The sequence below is a fragment of the Podarcis vaucheri genome (assembly GCF_965113315.1).
Source record: "Podarcis vaucheri genome assembly, chromosome: 7".
NCBI classification, from domain to species: domain Eukaryota; kingdom Metazoa; phylum Chordata; class Lepidosauria; order Squamata; family Lacertidae; genus Podarcis; species Podarcis vaucheri.
In genome coordinates this window covers 29703170-29721348 of record NC_138765.1, presented here as the reverse complement: position 1 = coordinate 29721348, position 18179 = coordinate 29703170, and the positions used below count along the sequence as shown (strand labels likewise).

Below are 18179 nucleotides of genomic sequence, written 5' to 3'. Positions count from 1 at the left end.
TTACTGCCTGCAACAGTGGAGGCAGAGAATTGCCAGGGCAGCTATAGACTTTGATCACCCTCTCCCCTATGAATTTGTCTTCTAAAGGTTAGCGGCCATCGCTGCCTCTTGTGCGAGTCAGTTCCATACTTTAACTATGCCCTGCACATAACAGCTTGTATCTGTTCCAAATCTTCTTGCATTCAGCTTCAATAGATGTCCACGGCATTATGAGATAAACTTCTCTCTATCCACTTTCTCCATGACATGCATAATTTTATAAACATCTGACATGTCACCTCTTACCTTTTCTGCAAACTAAATACGCTGCAACCTTTCTTCATTGGGGAGTCACCCTAAGGCAGGCATGTCCAAAGTCCGTTTTGGGGGGCCTAATCTGGCCCGCCGGTCGATTTAATCTGGCCCCTGTGGCAGTATATGTCCCGGGGGTAAAACCTTAAAAGCTCAACAACTTTGGGGTAAAATCCTAAAAAAATCCGGCCCTCTTTGAAAAGGGCCTAAGGCAGGGATCAGCAAACTTTTCCAGCAGGGGGCTGGTCCACTGTCCCTCAGACCTTGGGGGGGGGGCTATTTTTTTTTTAACAAAGAACAAATTCCTGTGTCCCACAAATAACCCAGGGATGCATTTTAAATAAAAACACACATTCTACTCATGTAAAAACACCAAGCAGGCCCCACAAACAACCCAGAGATGCATTTTAAATAAAAGGACACATTCTACTCATGAAAAAACGCGCTGATTCCCAGACCATCTGCGGGCCGGATTTAGAAGGTGATTGGGCCAGATCCGGCCCCCAGGCCTTAGTTTACCTACCCATGGCCTAAGGGATGCCCTTTTCTGAGTGTTTTCCAGCTCTACAAATTCTTTTTTGAGGTGAGGCAACCATAAGTGTACACAGTATTGCAAATGAAGTCACACCACAGATTTGTATAATAGCATAATGATGTTGGCAGTTTTATTTCCATTTCCTTTCCTAATGATCCTTAGCATGAGATTTGCCTGTTTCACAGCTGCTGCACACTTGATGTTAAGAGTTGTGGAGCTGCTCCAAAGTAGCTCTACAATGGAAATTCAATGGAGGTACTGGACTGTGCTAATCCACAGCAGGTCCTTCTGCAAAGCTGCACTTCATCTTCCCTCTCCCTGAAGCACAGACAACCACCCCCACCCCAGATACCATATAGATAAAAGTGATTTCATTCTCCCTTAATAGAGAAAAATGGGAAGACGATGTCCCTTTAAGGGAAGATACCAACAGCCCTCCATTCTCAGGAGGAGAGGGGTGGGAAAGATCTTACCATCAGATTGCAACCTTCATGTGTCTGCAGCAGCCACAGAAGCATGTCCCCATGGCCTGGTGGGGAGAGGGGGGATAACAAAAGGTGTCACTAAGCTTCCTCACGTTGCAAAAGCTATTTATATAAGGACTGCTGACTCTTTCCTCTCTCCTTCCTTTCTTTAAGAAAGGCAGACAAATAAGAGATTCCAATTTTTTTTAAGCAGCAGCAACAACAACAAAAGAAAACATTGGCTAGCAATCTAATTGAAAGAAGAAAAATAAATATGAGAAATGCACAAAAATCCAGCGGGGAATCCAGCAGCAAGACTTCTGGGTGACAGCTACGGTAGGTATTTTGCAGGGGGCAAGACAGCAAGTAGGAGGCAGCCGGGACCAAAACGGTGACAAGTGGTTTATTGCGCACCATTGCAAATAGGCCTCAGCACCTAATTTGGGAGGTGGGGGTGGCGGGAGGAAAGGGTGGCGGTGCGTGCAGATAGGCTCCCCATTTCTGCGCAACCTCTTTCATTCTTCACCAGGCGCCGTGCACTTCTCCGGAATCGCCTGTAGGAGCCGCCTCGAAAGCGGTGCATAATCCGCCGTTCCTTCGCACGCTTTAACGCGGTTTGCGGCGGCTGCGCTCTCGCAAAGGCAAGCGGCTCGCGTCTCCCAGCCGCTTCCCGTCCTCTAGCAGGGAGCTCTCATGCTCCATGCCCGTTCCCACGCCGCGCGCTAAGCAAAGGCTCCCCCGCTTTGCCAAAGGTACAAGGGCTGCCGCGCAAGCCCGTCAGCGCGCTCCTCAAAGCTGCGCATCGCGATCCCGAATATACGAAGCGTGCTAGTCAAAGTCAGGAGCAATCCGCATTAATAATAATCATCATCATCAGACAGGAGCAGTGAATAGCAGCAGCCGTAATAAAACGTCTCGCAAATAAAGCACGGGAAATAATACAGCGTTAAAAAATAAGCAAAACCCGTAGCAACGAATGCCGCTTGCTTGCAGCAACGTTCCACGCAGTGCATGCAATCTCTCCCTCCCCCCTGAAAAAACACCCCCCAAACTCTCCCTAGCGGACTTTGAGCCGTTCTCGCTCCGCGAGCAACCCGAGGTTGCCCAAACTCAGCGCAGGTTGGGAGACAGGAGCTCGAAGCACCGGCTCTGCGGCTTCAGCAGCCAATGAGAAGCAGCGCGCGCGCGCGCGCGCTCTCCGCGTTGCGAAGGGAAAGCAGGCGGACCGCCCCCTTTCTCCGTTTTCAGCAGCCAATCAAAAGAGGGGGCGGTGAGTTTGGTGTCGGCCTGGCTTGTCTGTCTGGTTGTGCGCGCGCAAGCGTTCTGTCCTTGACGCGAGTGCGCGCCTGCGCGCGCTGGCCCAGAAGGGGGTGTGTCGGCGAACCCGGGAGAAGCGAAGGCGGCGGCGGCGGCGGCAGGAGGGGGGGAAGGGAGCCTGATAATGGCGGCCAGGAGAAGAGAACGCCGCGGCGCCTCTGAGGTAAATGTTTGACACATTCGGGCCTCGGCGCCGAGTCCTGGCACGGGAGCGGCGCCCGGAGCTCCGAGGACGCTCCGTGACAGGCCCTAGAGGCCGAGCCAGGAACCCCGGGCGTCCCAGGGGCCTGGGCCCGAGGAAGCCCCGAGCTAGCGTCCCGGGCCTTGGGCGCTCGGAGCAGGCAGCTCGACGCTCGGCAGGCTTCGTAGCTCCCTTCACACGCCTTCTTGTTGTCCTGGGAAGGCGGTCGTGGAAAATTGCGGAAGTGTTTGCGTGTCCGGAGCGCCGGTTCAAACGTTACGTGACGAATACCCGGGTTGGCTTTCCAGGGGCTGGGTTGGGCGGGAGCCCGAAACAAGCTGTCCTAGCCTGGCCTTCTGTCGCTTTAAGGGAGGTGGGGTATCAGCAGGTGAGCTTTTTTTTTTTAAATGATACGGAAGTAAACACGGCCACCTGCTCAGTGCTGCAGGTCTAGCGGCAGTGGCATCGCTGGTTGACCACCGGCTGTCAGCTCCGTAGGTCTGTCACCAACTTTTTTGCATCCGGCGGAGGGCGGGCTGCTTTTGTCTCCTAATCAGCTGCTGCTTTTGCGGCTATTGCCAGGTGATAATTCTGCTGGAAAGCTTTGCCTGCTGGTTTCTCTGGAGCAAGCGACTGTTAAAGGCGCAGGAGCAGGCCAGGCCGGGTGCTGTCATTCTTTCCTTCCTTCTAGGCTTTCCTCCAGGTGATTTTATATATATAGGGGCACCCATCCGCTCCCAAAGCAGTCCTCATTTTCTTCTCATTATGCCTGTGTGAAGAATGTGTTTTGCAAACAAGTATTTTGTGCCATTTACAGGTTGGGGCTGAAAACACTGACATGGCAAACGAGGCTGCAGCTATATGGGTTGGATCCAGACTTTGTCTTACGTAGAGTAGGTTTATGGGGGCTTGAATTAGTCGTGGATCTAGCCCTGTGCACACTAACCTGTTGAATAGAATCAGACTGCTGCAGGTGAGCTGCAGTGTCATCTCTGTATACAGTATCTTCCAACTTCTGCAAGAGAAATCTGGGTGCCTGTATCTTTTAATGGTTATGCAGGGATGGTGTAAGCTGGCCTTCCCAATCTGATGCTTCAGACATCCAACTCCCCGTCAACCCCAGCAACCATGGCTAGTAGTCAAAAGGGATGATGGGATCTGTAGTACAAAATATCTGGAGGACACCAGGCTGCGAAAGAGTGATGTAAGATAAACTGCTTGCAGTTCTCCTTCTGCATAACTAATCAAAGGGATGGAACCGCGACCTCGTTCTGCTGAATTATTTCACTGGTTAAAACAGGGATATGCTCAATTTAGATTATATGGAAGAGCTGCCTTTCAGTGAATGGTAAAATTATGCTGCTTTTCACAGTGATTTGTTAGAGATTCATGAAAGGATTTTGGAAAATCCTTACCTTGGGTGTATTCCTTTTCATAACATGTAGGAAACATGTAATCTTTAAAACTTGGAATTTGGTACTGGAGTCTCCAGAAGCTGCTAAAGTATTTATTCCTGACAAAGGAAGCTGATATTTTTACCAGCTAAATAGGCATACTTGGAGAAAGCATACACATTAGATACACAGCAATGTCTAGTATACATAAACAAAGCGACACTTGGGGAATGGAGATAGGGAGAAGTCTAGCTGATAGGGAGCTAAGAGAGTTGGAGCAAAACCAAATTGGTATGTGTAGTTCAGTGGACCCAGAATTCTGTGCTTTGTAGCAGGGATTAGGAGCCTCTGGCCTACAGGCCATCCGTGGCCTTCCAGGGAGTCCAGTTTGCCCCATGAGGCCATTTCCCCCAAACCACACTCACTTTTCAATCAGCTGACATCACTGGGTGATGTAGGCAAGGGGTCAAGGTTCAGTCCTCAGTCTTGCTGAACACGATCCCCGCAGGGAACGTGCTGAGGAAGCAGATCCCTGCAGAGAACAGTATTGAACTCTCTGCTATCAGCTGATGAGCAGAGAGTTCAGTCCTTCAGGGTGCTGCTTTAACATATTCCCTGCAGAGAACATGCTGGTGAAACAGAACCACCACCCCTGCCCCATGGGTCAACTTTGACAGGTGGGCAGGAGTACCCACCTTCTAGGCACCTGACGGTTGTCATGATGTCATCATTGCAGATGATTGACAAGTGAGTGGCCCCTCCCACCTGTCAAAGTTTGTCTCCACAGTTGGAGGAGATAAAGATTTGGCCCACTGGGGCAAAGTGTTTCCTACTCTTGTTTTATAGGTTTCCAAGGATTACCTACAGATTATCTAATAAAGCACCTCCTTGTCAACAATCTTGTACCTGCCACATGCTTTTGACAGTTGTTTCTCCTACTGTATAAACTAAAATGCCCCTTCCCAAAGATCATACCCCTGGATGGGAGGGGTACAAATAATAAATTATTATTATTAATATTATTATTATTATTACTCTTGTCTAAACCATGGCATCATAGAAAATATTTGGTATGTGTCCCATGCTATGTGGGAGTTCTGTCTTTGGTTTAATATCTGTTTTGTAGTTTTTTGTATATTTATATGTTCATCTTCAATATTGAAATGTTTTGTTTCTGAAGAGCAGCTGCCAGTCTGTAGTTAAGATAACAAAAAATTGGTGCAAAGTCCTGTCCCATCTTAAATACTAACAGATGTTTAGAAGTGGGGTGGGTTATATAGATATTCCTAAGAAAAATATGTGTGGTCTGAAATTACTACATCAACAAATAGATACAGCCACCACACAGTAGCACAGAAATGAACTGAGAAGTGAGGTCCACAGTTGGGGTAGAGTGTATATTTATAGCACTGGGATGGCAGCGATGGGGCATAATCAGTGGTAGGACATCTATCAGCCAGAAATTTCTTAGTTGTGCTTGGCTTTTTGTTCTTATAGATACCTTGACCTTGAAGATGGTGAGTAGCCAGCCAAAGTACGATCTAATACGGGAGGTTGGTCGTGGCAGCTATGGTGTGGTGTATGAAGCAGTAGTGAGGAAAACCTCTGCACGTGTTGCGGTGAAAAAGATTCGGTGCCATGCTCCAGAGAATGTAGAGCTTGCCCTGCGTGAATTCTGGGCACTTAGCAGCATCAAGAGCCAACACCCAAATGTTATTCACTTGGAGGAATGCGTTTTGCAAAAAGATGGCATGGTGCAGAAGATGTCCCACGGCTCCAGCTCTTCGCTTTACTTGCAGGTAAATGAAGTTGCAGGTAGTGGAAGAAACACAGTTGGTTAGAAGTAAAGGGAGGCAGAGAGGACAACAAAGACACAGATGCCAGAACTGTGCATACTACAGTGTTCTTTAGAATAGTGTTTGCTTTTCTCTTTTTACTACAGTTAGAAACTTTTCCTGAAGCAGAAACTTAGGGAAAGCACACAAAACTGTTGTACGCAAGGCTGTCATTGAATTTCACTCATCGCGGTGCCCCGTTGCACCAGAAGCGGTTTAGTCATGTTGGCCACATGACCTGGAAAGCTGTCTGCGGACAAACGCTGGCTCCCTTGGCCTGAAGTGAGATGACCTCTGCACCCCATAGTCTAGTTTGACTGGACTTAACCGTCCCGGGATCCTTTACCTGCATGAGATTGTAAATACAACTGATTTTTCTAAACTTTGGCTGTACTTGAAAGAGGAGTGAGATATAGGAAACTGCTGTCCTGCTGTCCAAAAGTAATAGGTCTCCCAACAGTCGTAAATGACAGCCATGCCAACACAACATTGAATAACATTATTTTTGCATGGCAGGAATGTTAGTGGTATTATACCAATAAGTACTGTTGGGATCATCCTGGGAAAAGAAGCATTAATAACCCTTTTAATAATTTTGTATCTGCTTCACAAAGTCATCACTGTATTAGGCAATGTTATGATCAAATCATCTCTAATGAAATACATTTTTCCATGCCTTGAATGCATATTGCATTATTTCCAAAGGGTTGTGTTGTCTAACAGCACTATAACAACAAAATTAAAAATAAAAAGCCAGTCAAAGAATAAATTAATCATCTTTTTAAAGTCTTTCTATAGGCTAAATCATTGTTCTAATGTTAATTCTTATTAGTTTCTTCCCACTTGATATTCTAAAGAAGGAAAAACAGTTTTCTTTAAAGAATAACAGAACGAGCTTTGTGTCAAGCAGATTGTGAAAACAGCTGCTCAGCAATCTGCATTTCATGCAGTAAAATAAGCAGTAAAAAAATAACTTTGAGAACAAAAGCAAAGGCCTCTAATTTTTTTTGTAGTTGTGCATTTTTATTGTTCTGTTAGGTTGGTCTGATGGCATTCATTCATGCAGATGGAGGGGAAAGTGTGTATCGGTGTCCCACTAGATACATATTCCATTAATCCAGAGTCAGTAATGCTCATAATAGTACTCATAATGGAATACTGTAGCTTCATTCACACAGTACACTAAACCATATCAAAGGAAACTTAACTGTGGTTTGCTGAGCAGATAGAAAATAAAAGCAGACAAGCAGCTCCAAACCATGATATGTCTGCATGTTTGGAAGTTCAAACCACGAGTTTGTACTATGGTTTAGAATTAAGTCTGTCCTTCCATGGAAAATGTTGGTTGAATGGGTGAGATGATTCCTATGCATATATGGTGGCATCAGATGTCTTTTGAAAATACTGTTTAAAGAAGAAAGTTGGGAAGAAGGATGAGCACAAAAGGGGTATTTATAATACATGCATTAAAAGATAATGGGTTTCTAGCATTCCTTTTCATCAGCTGCTTTCTTAACTTGACTCCTACTTGCTGAACAGATTCCTTAAATGTTTTCTTATTACAGCTTGTAGAGACCTCCTTGAAAGGTGAAATTGCCTTTGATCCCAGAAGCGCCTACTACCTTTGGTTTGTGATGGATTTCTGTGATGGAGGTGATATGAATGAATATCTCCTGTCTCGAAAGCCTAGTCGTAAGACCAATACTAGCTTTATGCTTCAGCTCAGCAGTGCCCTGGCTTTTCTGCACAAAAACCAGATCATCCACCGTGACCTCAAGCCTGACAACATCTTGATCTCTCAATCCAGGATGGATGCTAGTGACTTGGAGCCCACTTTGAAAGTAGCTGATTTTGGACTGAGTAAGGTTTGTTCAGCTTCAGGACAGAACCCTGAAGAGCCAGTGAACGTGAATAAATGTTTTCTTTCTACAGCTTGTGGCACAGACTTCTACATGGCTCCTGAAGTTTGGGAAGGTCACTATACTGCCAAAGCAGACATCTTTGCATTAGGGATTATAATCTGGGCGATGTTGGAAAGGATCACTTTCATCGACACAGAGACCAAGAAAGAACTGTTGGGGAGTTATGTGAAACAAGGAACTGCAATTGTACCTGTTGGAGAGGCATTGTTGGAAAATCCAAAAATGGAGCTACTCATTCCTGTTAAGAAAAAGACAATGAATGCTCGTATGAAGCAGCTGATTAAGGAAATGCTTGCTGCTAATCCACAGGATCGCCCAGATGCTTTTGAGTTGGAACTCCGGTTAGTTAAAATTGCTTTTAAAGTCAGCAATTGGGACACGTGACCTCCGTAGTACTTTGAACTCTTGTCAGGATTGTGTCTGTAACAATAGGGCAGCACTCTGTGGAAGCAAAAAACAGACTTAACCCAAAATGTAAGGTGTCAGGGTTCAATATCCCCCCCCCCAATTGCATTTCTCTTGATTTTTGTAAACAAAGCTCAAGGTGGCTGTTCTTGTTTCAGAACCATATGTGTATATTTCCAAGCTGCAGCTGTAATGCTATCCACATGGCCAGGAAACTTGACATTTTAGGAGGTGATTGCTTTCTAGGAATATTTCAAACATTCCAGTTTCATACTGCAGAATTTGGAATGCCCATTGAAGAGAAGGTTTGCATGCTGGTAATGCAAATTATTCAACTTTGTAGAGTAAGCATGTATATATTTATGTCTGTATGAGTGACTTGACTTCCCCATCTTTCGAAAATGTCCCCATTATTTATATTGTCTCATATTGAATTGGGTGACTATAGATCATCCGTAAATTCCACATCATAGATATTCTCCACTTTTTTAAAAAGAAAAAAAAGTTGATGGCATAAAATATGATAAAACAAATATGATGCAAAGGGAACCTCTGGTTCTAGCACTAAGCTACTGTTGGGCAAATCTCTTAGTTTGGAAGGCTGCAATAGGTAGTCTGATGGCACTTCTTAGTTCATTGAGCATTCAGGTTCATTTTTTTTGAGGTAAAGGAAGTCTTGTGCTAAATCTCTCTCTAGCTCCTCCCCCCATCCTTTGCATTTGACATCCAGCGTTACCTTTAATGCATTGTGTCTCTTTTTATCAATTTTTTATTTTATTTTATTTTTTACAAATGTAGATCATGGGGAACAGAAAAACCTCCCAAATTCTGCTGAAAACTTTGCAAATGAGAAAAAGGTTCCCATATTTTGTTTCCGCCCTGACTTTTAGAGGCCAGTCATGCTAGCTACTCCCTCCCTTCTTAGCAGAGGTTCTTTTGGTCGCTTCTTAGCGGTGGTCTTGATGATGGGATATTTGTATTGTTCACTTATTTTGTGGAAGAAGGACTCTGAAAGCTTAGTGTACCATTGAACTATCCAGATTCTTTCTTGCTAGAAAATGTTGCCCGTTGGGGTGGGGTGGGCATTGTTTTCTGCACAAAGTAATAGTGATTATTCTGTTGCTCTCATGTGAAAGGCACTTTTTTATTACTTTTGGGTAGTAGATGCAGAACATTTGGCACAACCCAGCCAGCTCCATCCATGCATAGAGAGCAGAGTCAAGAAGTGACTCAACCAAAGGCTAATCTAAACCCTTCCTCCATCACCTTGGTGCTTCCTCACTACTGTCTCTGTGTGCACCACATTACATCTGAAGCCTTTACTCTGCAAGAAAGCCCTTCCCTTTCTTGACTGCTACTCTGAAGTTTTCAGCAACCTTGATTCTCCCCCTGTGGTTTTTGGGTATGCAGGCTACTCTGCCCATGGCTCTCCACGCACGGGGTAAACAAAAGTTCCATGTTATGTTGTTTTGCATTAATATACAGGACTTGATAGCAGACAGGAATAAATACCTTGATTTCATGAGTAAATAGAACTTTCACAGGGAAAACTGGCATAGCGTGTGTGTTGATTTCATTGGGGAAAATAACTGTATTGTCTCAATTGAAATAGTCTTGATGCCATCAGCTACAACCTGGAAACTGGAGTGTGAATTGACCTTTCCCCCCCTCATGAAAGGCACTGGAGCAGATTATATCTTGACTAAAATAACTGAGGAAATGTCATTCCAATGATCTTGGATTTCACAGAGACAAACTTCAGGAGAATATCAACTTGTATCACTTGACATATATCCGTCTGCCCAGCTTTCAGTGTGATGCTATAGTATATTTTGTCAACTGAGGATCCTATCGATGTCTGTTCTTTGAATGCAAAGGTAATACACAAGCCAGATTTCTTCTCTGCAGTTACAATGTAAATGTTCAGAGGCGGAAAAAACTCTTTAAAGCACCACCTGTGCCTTTAGAGACAAGATTATATTGCAGGTAGGAAGGCACTCCTGCAATTTTATCCATCAACAAATTTCCTTTAAAAATGTGTCAAACAAAAAGAGCACGACTTGCAGGAGTTTGGCAGTCTTTTCTTTGAGGACTGGAAAAGCAGGAACTCTCAGTCATGTACGTCCTAACTAGTCTGATTACTGTGTACAATTTCTTGGCACTTGCAAATCGTCAGCAAATCCAGATTCTGGATACATTATTGCATGTGCTTCATAGACACAGTGCAGTATCTAGTAATAGAGCAAGTTATATTTATCGTACAGTAAAACTGTTAATGCCCAAATGCACTGCTACTTCTTAAGAGTTGGGGAGGCCTCACCAGGTCACCTCCTTTCATGGTGCTTAGCCCCTTGGCATTGAATGCTAACTTGATTGTTCATTAATTATCCACTGAAAAATTGTCCCTGAGATCTGTGTGTGTGATTTTTGTTGTTGTTGCTTGTGTTTGCTTTGGGTTCTTGTAAAATCTCCAAAATCAAAACTATTGTAGCAGCTACAAAACAATTCACCAGCGTAACAAAGAAGTTGAGATACTCATCAGCACTTCAGAAAGAAAGCAAACTTTCAAAGCTTTTCGTTAAAAATTGTAAACTCTATTTTGTGAAAAAATTATTAAAAAAGGGTGGAAGGAGAAATGATTGTGTAATTTATTGAGTTCGTGACTTTAAAAAGAAATAAAGTCTGAATTGAAAGAAATTGTGTTTGATATGCTTCTTTTGTGCTAAATACAAATTTATTTCCATGAACTATCCCGCTTTCTCGTGACACAAAATTAGCATTGGGACCAAGACATGGTGGCCTTGGGGTGTGATAGTGGTGGCTTTGTTATGTAGCAAAGGTGGGAGAACCTCAGGCCCAGGGGCCAAGGCACTCCTCCTTGGTTTTTTTTATTGGTTCTGCTTCATACCCCGAGGGTTTTTGTCTGTCTGGAATGTGTCTTTGAACTCTGATAATGCCTCTTGTTTGTCTAGGCAGAGGATAGATAAGAGTGTGTGAATGTGGTAGAAACTAGCCCATGGGACAAAGATAAACTTTCCACCCGTTTTTTTTCTGCCTGTTTTTGCATCTGGCCCCTCCCACTGTTGGCATGCGATTCCCCACCCCCAGATGGTTGCCTGGAAGCCTGAAAATAGTTCCTAACCCCTGAAATGTTCAGTTTCTTGTATGTAGAGTGCAGGGAGCTCCGTTTGAGCAAACCCTGTTGTGTACTAGTATTACTATTTCTAGAGGCAGCTTGACAGAGGCAATTGAGAGCTGTTCCAAGTGGCTGGTTTTGGGTGCCAATAAGGGCAGCAGAGTAGGGGAAACAGATCCGCCCCATGAGATGTAACCCACCTGCAACTTCTGCACATGCTTCACTGAAATCTCCATGCGGAAACATTGTTATTGATAGGGAACACTGATGAGCCACCCTATAAATACTTGTTCTTCAGGTAATGCTATCCCTGTTCAAGCACCAACAAGTATGTTACTTAATATACATTGTTTGTTCTGGTTGCCCAATCAGGTTTAGCCAGAGAAATGCAACCTTTGCGGATAAGAGCTTTGCAGTGCTCCTTAAGCTTTGACATGGAGTGTCTCTTATTGGTGTCCAAGAAATGACCTGTGTCTGGTACAATAAGGAGATTTGGTCGTTATAATTCCCATCCTCCCCAGTGCTGTTTTCCCAATTTCAAATGCCTCTTCCAAGCTTTAGTGTGCAGTCGCACCTTGGAAGTCGAACGGAATCCGTTCCAGAAGTCCGTTCGACTTTTAAAACATTTGAAAGCCCAAGTGCGGCTTCTGATTGGCTGCAGGAAGCTCCTGCAGCCAATCAGAAGCCCCATCGGACGTTTGGCTTCCAAAAATCATTCAAAAAGTGGAACAGTCACGTCCGGGTTTGAGTTGTTTGGGAACCAAAACGTTTGGGAACTAAGCTGTTTGACTTCCAAGGTATGACCGTAGTGGCATTCTGCATGTTTCCTACTCTGAGCATAAAAATATAAATAAATAAAAATAAATTTAAAATAAAAATAAATAAATTGAACATTACTGTTCTTGAAGGAAATGGATAATAAAACAAGAGAAGTTGGATTTAGATGGGGGTTTCTTGGTCTGTCAGAAGCTGATACTGTGACATTCAACCTCAGAGACGAAAAAGAAGCATTGAACTCCTTAGAGGGAAGGCATGGTTAAAAAAAAATGCCATAAAACAATGCATCCTTATTCAAACAGCAGTTTAAAGTTTAACCCAGTGCTGTGCTCCTGACAATTATTCTCTTCTTCAGAAACTTGTTGGGAGAGAAAGGACTACCCAACCCTCTCAGATGTTCAGGCCCAATTATGAAGTTGGCTCCAAAGCCCAACGGTATGGAGGACAGTTATTTGGATGGTATATTTAGATTATCAGCTGTGTATGTGCCAGAGGGGGAGGGCCCTGAGGAATAAATGTGTTTCCTGAAAGAGTCACCCACAAAAGAGATCGGAAGTGCAGGTGCTATTCCAGACAACTCACAAAACTGTCCTTGCTTTACAACAAGAAAAGAAAAGAAAAGAAAAGAAAAAGAAATTTATGACCAATGCCAGAAGTATGGCTTCAGTATTAAGCTAGCCTTTCCCCCCGTCCGACATACATACCACTTTTGTTCAGAATCCAGCCTGGTGCAGAATTCTGTTGGACTCAAAAGCTTTCTCTCACACATTTATGACATTTTGGTTGGTACAGTGGTACTTCGGGTTAAGTACTTAATTTGTTCTGGAAGTCCGTACTTAACATGAAACTGTTCTTAACCTGAAGCACCACTTTAGCTAATGGGGCCTTCTGCTGCCGTCACGCTGCCGGAGCACGAGTTCTATTCTCATCCTGAAGCAAAGTTCTTAACCTGAAGCACTATTTCTGGGTTAGCGGAGTCTGTATCCTGAAGCGTATGTAACCCGAGGTACCACTGTAATTACAAAGGGCTTTGGGAACAGTCTAGTCCCCAGATCAAAGTGGTCAGGTGGGCACATATGGGGTAAGGCAATCTTGCAGGTAAATTAGTCCCAAGTTATAAGGGTTTAATATACCAATCGTAACACCTTTAACTTCGTCCCAACCCGTGTAGCTCTCTGAGCATAGATGTTTCATGCAGACAAAGTCTCACTCCTGTCAGCAGTCTTGCTGCAGCATTCTGAGCTAACTTCGGCTCCTGGTTCAAGCACAGGGGTAGCCTCACATAGATTTGACTTCAGGTGTCTCCTAGTCCAACGCCCTAACCACGACACCCCACTTATTCTCCTGTATTCAGAGCTTGCTCTTGCCTTTTGTCTACCCTGTATGTGCCTGCAGATGTCACACACACAAGGTGTTGAGTCTGCATGGCTGGTGTTGAGAACTGTTCCGCTCGTTCCTCATTGCAATCTGTTTCCTTTCTATACACATTTCAAATGGTGCTCTCCGCTCCACGCCAGCCAATCAGGGCTTCCGTCTGAAACTGCAGAGTAATGCTAGACCGTTGGTTTGTGCGGTTAGTTAGATAAACTTTGAAGGGAAGTTGGGCAACAGCTGAGGCTGCACCTTTTTGGAACGCTGCTTTCATAAAAAGTCACGCCCTGTTCCTCAATCCTGTTCAGTTTTGAATCGTGGAGGCTGACTGAGGATTTGCTGTTCTCACTTGGTTCATGCATTAGCTTGTACTTAGAATGTACAGGTTTTTGCTAAGTCTTTGTGTTAAGGTATGAAGAACAGGCAATGTAAGATGGCGTGCACAGGGTTCACCTTATTTCCCTGTGCTCTGCTTAGCCTTAGGGAACGGTGATGAGTCAGTCCATTTCAATCTCTCCCCCTTTATCATAGGATCAGAGGATGGTAGAGTCGGAAGCGATCCCAAGGGTCATCTAGTCCAACCCCTTGTAATGCAATTTACCATTTTTTCAAAGCTTAAATTCGGTTCTCCACTTTTCTATAGCAGTTTGTGAACTTTTTGTAAAAGTCCTCATGAACCTTCACCAGCATTTTAGTGTGTGATTGTTTCCCCTAATGTACACACGTGTCTGTATGCAATTGTGCCTAATACATACATTTTTGCAAACCAATTTCCCCTAATACAATGCACAGAATTGTATTGTTTCAGAAAGTGCAAATTGGGTAAGTTCACATTTAAAAACAAACTGAATCAAACTCCTCCCCTTTCCCAAGCTCTGCTTCAGGTCCTCATGTCCTACATCAGGCTTCCTCAACCTTGGCCCCCCAGATGTTTTTGGCCTACAACGCCCACGATCCCTAGCTAGCAGGACCAGTGGTCAGGGATGATGGGAATTGTAGTCTCAAAACATCTGGAGGACCGAGGTTGAGGAAGCCTATCCGACATGCTCACTGAAAACTCGGTGGTTGATGGATTACAGTTCTAGTTTTCTCCCAGAGGGCAGCAAACAACAAAGCATCAAAACAATAAAATATAAAACAAAAGAAATAAAACATTTCAAAACAGTCATATATCATCACAGCTAATGATTCCAAGGTTGTCAGGCATAGTTATGTTTCAGCCATCTCCAAGCATGGATCCTTAGGCAGCGAAAATGGCTCAACCCAGGCACAAAAGGAAGGTTTGGGGGAAGACCATGGTATTAATCAATCAATCAATCAATCAATCAATCAATCCTTAAGGCAGGGGGTCCCCAAAGAATTCACTGAGGACTGAGCATGCTTAGTGGCCACAGATTGCTAACTGCCTGTTGAGAAGTGGGGCTGAGTAAATGGAGAAAATGGGGAAGGGGGTGGAATGAAGTGTCCTGGAAGAGGGCTTGGCTGGCAGCTAGCCACCCAACCAGCTAGCCACCCACCCACCCAACCAACCAACCAACCAGTAAGTCACTGACTCTCAGCCTAACCTACCTCATAGGGTTGTTGTGGGGATTAAATGAGGAATGTGAGAATCATGTATGCCCCTGTCTGCTCCTTGGAGCGAAAGATGGAATATCAATGAAGGGCAGCTTCTTGGAAGGGTTGCAGTATACAGGCTAGCCACAAGGTGGTACACTCCCCTTAAATTTGCTTTCAGCTGTCCCAACTCTCAATTTTAGCTGCTTACCAACTGAACATTTACTCTGCATCCAGTAGCTTATACCGCTGATTTGGGAAGCCCTGTACAAACTATGTAAGCCACTATACACATCTGTGCAGTTAGCTTCTTATGAAATACTGCGTTTTGATATGTTCCCCCACCCCAAAATAGCTATGATCCAAATTGAGACAAAGAAAAACCTGGGGCTTGTTTGCATTTCAGAACTAGTTAGTTGTTAATCCAATTCCTCTCATACACAGACACACCCGCCATATTAATTAGACCAGAGTAGTCCACACAGGCATGTATAGGAGTAGCAACTTTGGTCTTTTCTGTCTATAGCTAGAGTAGATGTTCGCTTTTGGAATTGTCTCCACCTTTTAATTTGTTGATTCTATCATACTGATCAAATAACAACAAGCCATGTATGCATGCAGATAGTTTTGAACACCTTGCTTAAAAAAAAATATTCTGCCCAGGAAGTGTGCAAAAGCACACAGAGATCAGGTGTAGTTCCCCACTTTTGATCCCTCAGAGTTGCACAAAACCAGAAAACTGCCCAAGGAAACCACATTAAATGTATTTACATAAATAAATAAATGTTGGATTTTACAGTATTTTACATATTTCCGTGTGTGTGTGTGTGTGTGTGGCACTGCTTGCTCCTATCTCATTTAAGTACAGCAAAGCCATCTCTCCCGATCCAAAATAGAATGTTTTGCAGAACAGAGTTAATTCAGTTATATCTACTGATTAAAAGACTTTTTAATCTGTTGACAAACCAGTTAAGCAGCTTAAATTTAGAAAAAAGTGTGCATTTTGCTGAACCTCCAAACAGCTGCTTTTCTTGAGACATTGAGGGAAATAATTTGGTTTAACAAACAAAAATAACCACTACTTGTTAGGTTGAAATGACATACCTGATTATCACTCCCATCCTAAACATCAGAGCCAAGCAGCCTCAAAAAATAAGTAAATTCTTAACTCAGTTTGGCCTCTCCCATTAAAAAAATTGACTTTCCAATTTGTATAAGAATGTTGACGACTTTTATGTCCCAGGCCAGGGGGTCAGGAACTATGATGGGCTAGTGGGCCCGATCTTTATCTCCCCCTACTCAGCAGACCATCTTTAGAGAGCACCCTGTGATGTCAGCTGATTTACAGGTGGGCATGGTTTGGGGGAAATGACATCACAGACCAAAATGGACCCCCTGGGAGATCAGTATTAGCCCATGGGATGGAGATTCCACACTGCTGGTCCATGGCAGAAAATCCAGATAGTGTTGTTGCTTTTGCTCATTCGACCACCATCCACTGCTATGTTCTCCTGTGTAGACTGAAGCCACACTTGTATAGTTTGTTAATTTTAGGAGTGAGAGGTGGGCCTTACATCACTTAGTCACAGTTATGGTTACAGTTACAATTTTTTAAATATATTCTTTTGATTGACTTGCACATCTTAGTGACTTTTAAAAGCTCTAGTCTCAAAAAGTTCGTAAACCTTTATTTAAAAACAGCAACAACTTGAGAAGTGGCTCAAACCATAAGGAGAGAACGGCTCCCAACACAAGCCCAGATGGACCACTGGCTTAGCCTTGTCCTCAGCGGTGTGGGAAAAGGAAGAAACTAGACAATGCCTGCTCACAGCACGCTTATGGTTACGGTGTTTGGAAAATACGTTGGGGGGAAATAGATAGTTTTGCCATTCATCTCCAATGCTGTCCACCGACACAAAGGCCGGAATTCGAACCTTCCTGTGTTACATTTATTAGAAGAGAAGAAGATTGCCATTCTGCCTCTTCTGGCGCAAGCCAAATACTCATTCCAGGGCAGGTTTTGTAGGCTGGGCTCTGTATATGCTGTGACTGTTGGAAGTGTGAAAGCAGGGATCGTTCAGTTTGTAACTTGGGGGTTAATTCTGTTAGTGTTAAAGCCAACTAGCCAAGAGAGGGACAAGTGGAGGTATTGCTCAGCAACCAAGGAGAGTGGCGCGAATTCACTGAGGAAGCAAGTGCTCTGATTGGTTGTGTAGTTCTGAGAGATTTTCCAAATATATTTTCCCTTTGGTTGAATGCCTCCCTGCTATGTATGCAACCTGACCTAAGAAGCACAAAACTTCTCTCTCCCTTTCTTCTCAAATTATGTACACTGATTCTCTTAACTTTACTCAGCAAAGTTTACTCGGGGCTCTTCTTTCTGGACTCCATCTACATTATTTAAATGCCTTTGCTAACAGTGACTCCACAAAGGAGTGAGACCCTGTCAGCATATAAAACCTCTACTCAGAGTAGCTTGTTTGCTACTGACCCCAGTTCAATGTATAACTGTTGGCATACAAAGTCCTTAACAACTTGGAATCACTTTACCTGTGTGGGATCACTTTATCCTTCATATGCCCATTTGGCTGCTTCAGTCCACAGAACTGCCTCTGTTAATGGTTCCACATAATACTAATTAAATCATTTTTATTTTTATTTTACTGTGGCAGCACCTATGTTTTGGAACACCCGACCTATTAACAGGCAAAGACTTCATTGTACTCTTTTTGGTGTCTGCTTAAAACAGTTTTGTTTAAGCAAGCCTATCCAGACACATAGACAGTTCACATACATTTTATCTCTTTCTAGCTACTGTTGATCTTAATCACCTTTGAATTTCCTGTTTTAAACTGTTTTTATTAATTATTTTAATGCTTTGCTTTATATTGTAAACTGCTTACAGGTTGTGTTGTTTTTACAATCAAGGGGTATAAAAATGTTGTTATAAACAAGCAAGCAAGCATACTTCGATGTCAGTTTTTAAAGAATTCCATC

General features: G+C 43.7%; 1 protein-coding gene and 1 long non-coding RNA gene across 3 annotated transcripts in view; both read left to right on the top strand.

Annotated features, from left to right (window-relative positions):
* LOC309537395 overlaps positions 1 to 18179 on the top strand; it is a 132208-nt gene that overhangs the window by 16910 nt on the left and 97119 nt on the right. The gene's annotated exons all lie outside the window — the stretch shown is intronic.
* On the top strand, positions 1104 to 11041 carry PDIK1L (PDLIM1 interacting kinase 1 like). Of its 2 annotated transcripts, none has more exons than XM_082229151.1 (3): positions 1104 to 1626; positions 5680 to 5981; positions 7583 to 11041. In XM_082229151.1, exons 1-3 carry the CDS (start codon positions 1572 to 1574, stop codon positions 8321 to 8323), a joined length of 1098 nt encoding a protein of 365 aa, XP_082085277.1. In that variant the 5' UTR covers positions 1104 to 1571; the 3' UTR covers positions 8324 to 11041. The 2 variants fall into 2 exon arrangements, with proteins under 2 accessions (XP_082085277.1, XP_082085278.1); XM_082229152.1 differs by lacking the exon at positions 1104 to 1626 and adding an exon at positions 2592 to 2770.

Excerpts from the sequence above, each read along its gene's own strand:
- PDIK1L (XM_082229151.1), top strand. The coding sequence starts at position 1,572 with ATGCACAAAAATCCAGCGGGGAATCCAGCAGCAAGACTTCTGGGTGAC. Across the intron at positions 1,627-5,679 it reads ACTTCTGGGTGACAGCTACG|ATACCTTGACCTTGAAGATG; the intron begins GTAGGTATTTTG and ends TTGTTCTTATAG. Across the intron at positions 5,982-7,582 it reads GCTCTTCGCTTTACTTGCAG|CTTGTAGAGACCTCCTTGAA; the intron begins GTAAATGAAGTT and ends TTCTTATTACAG.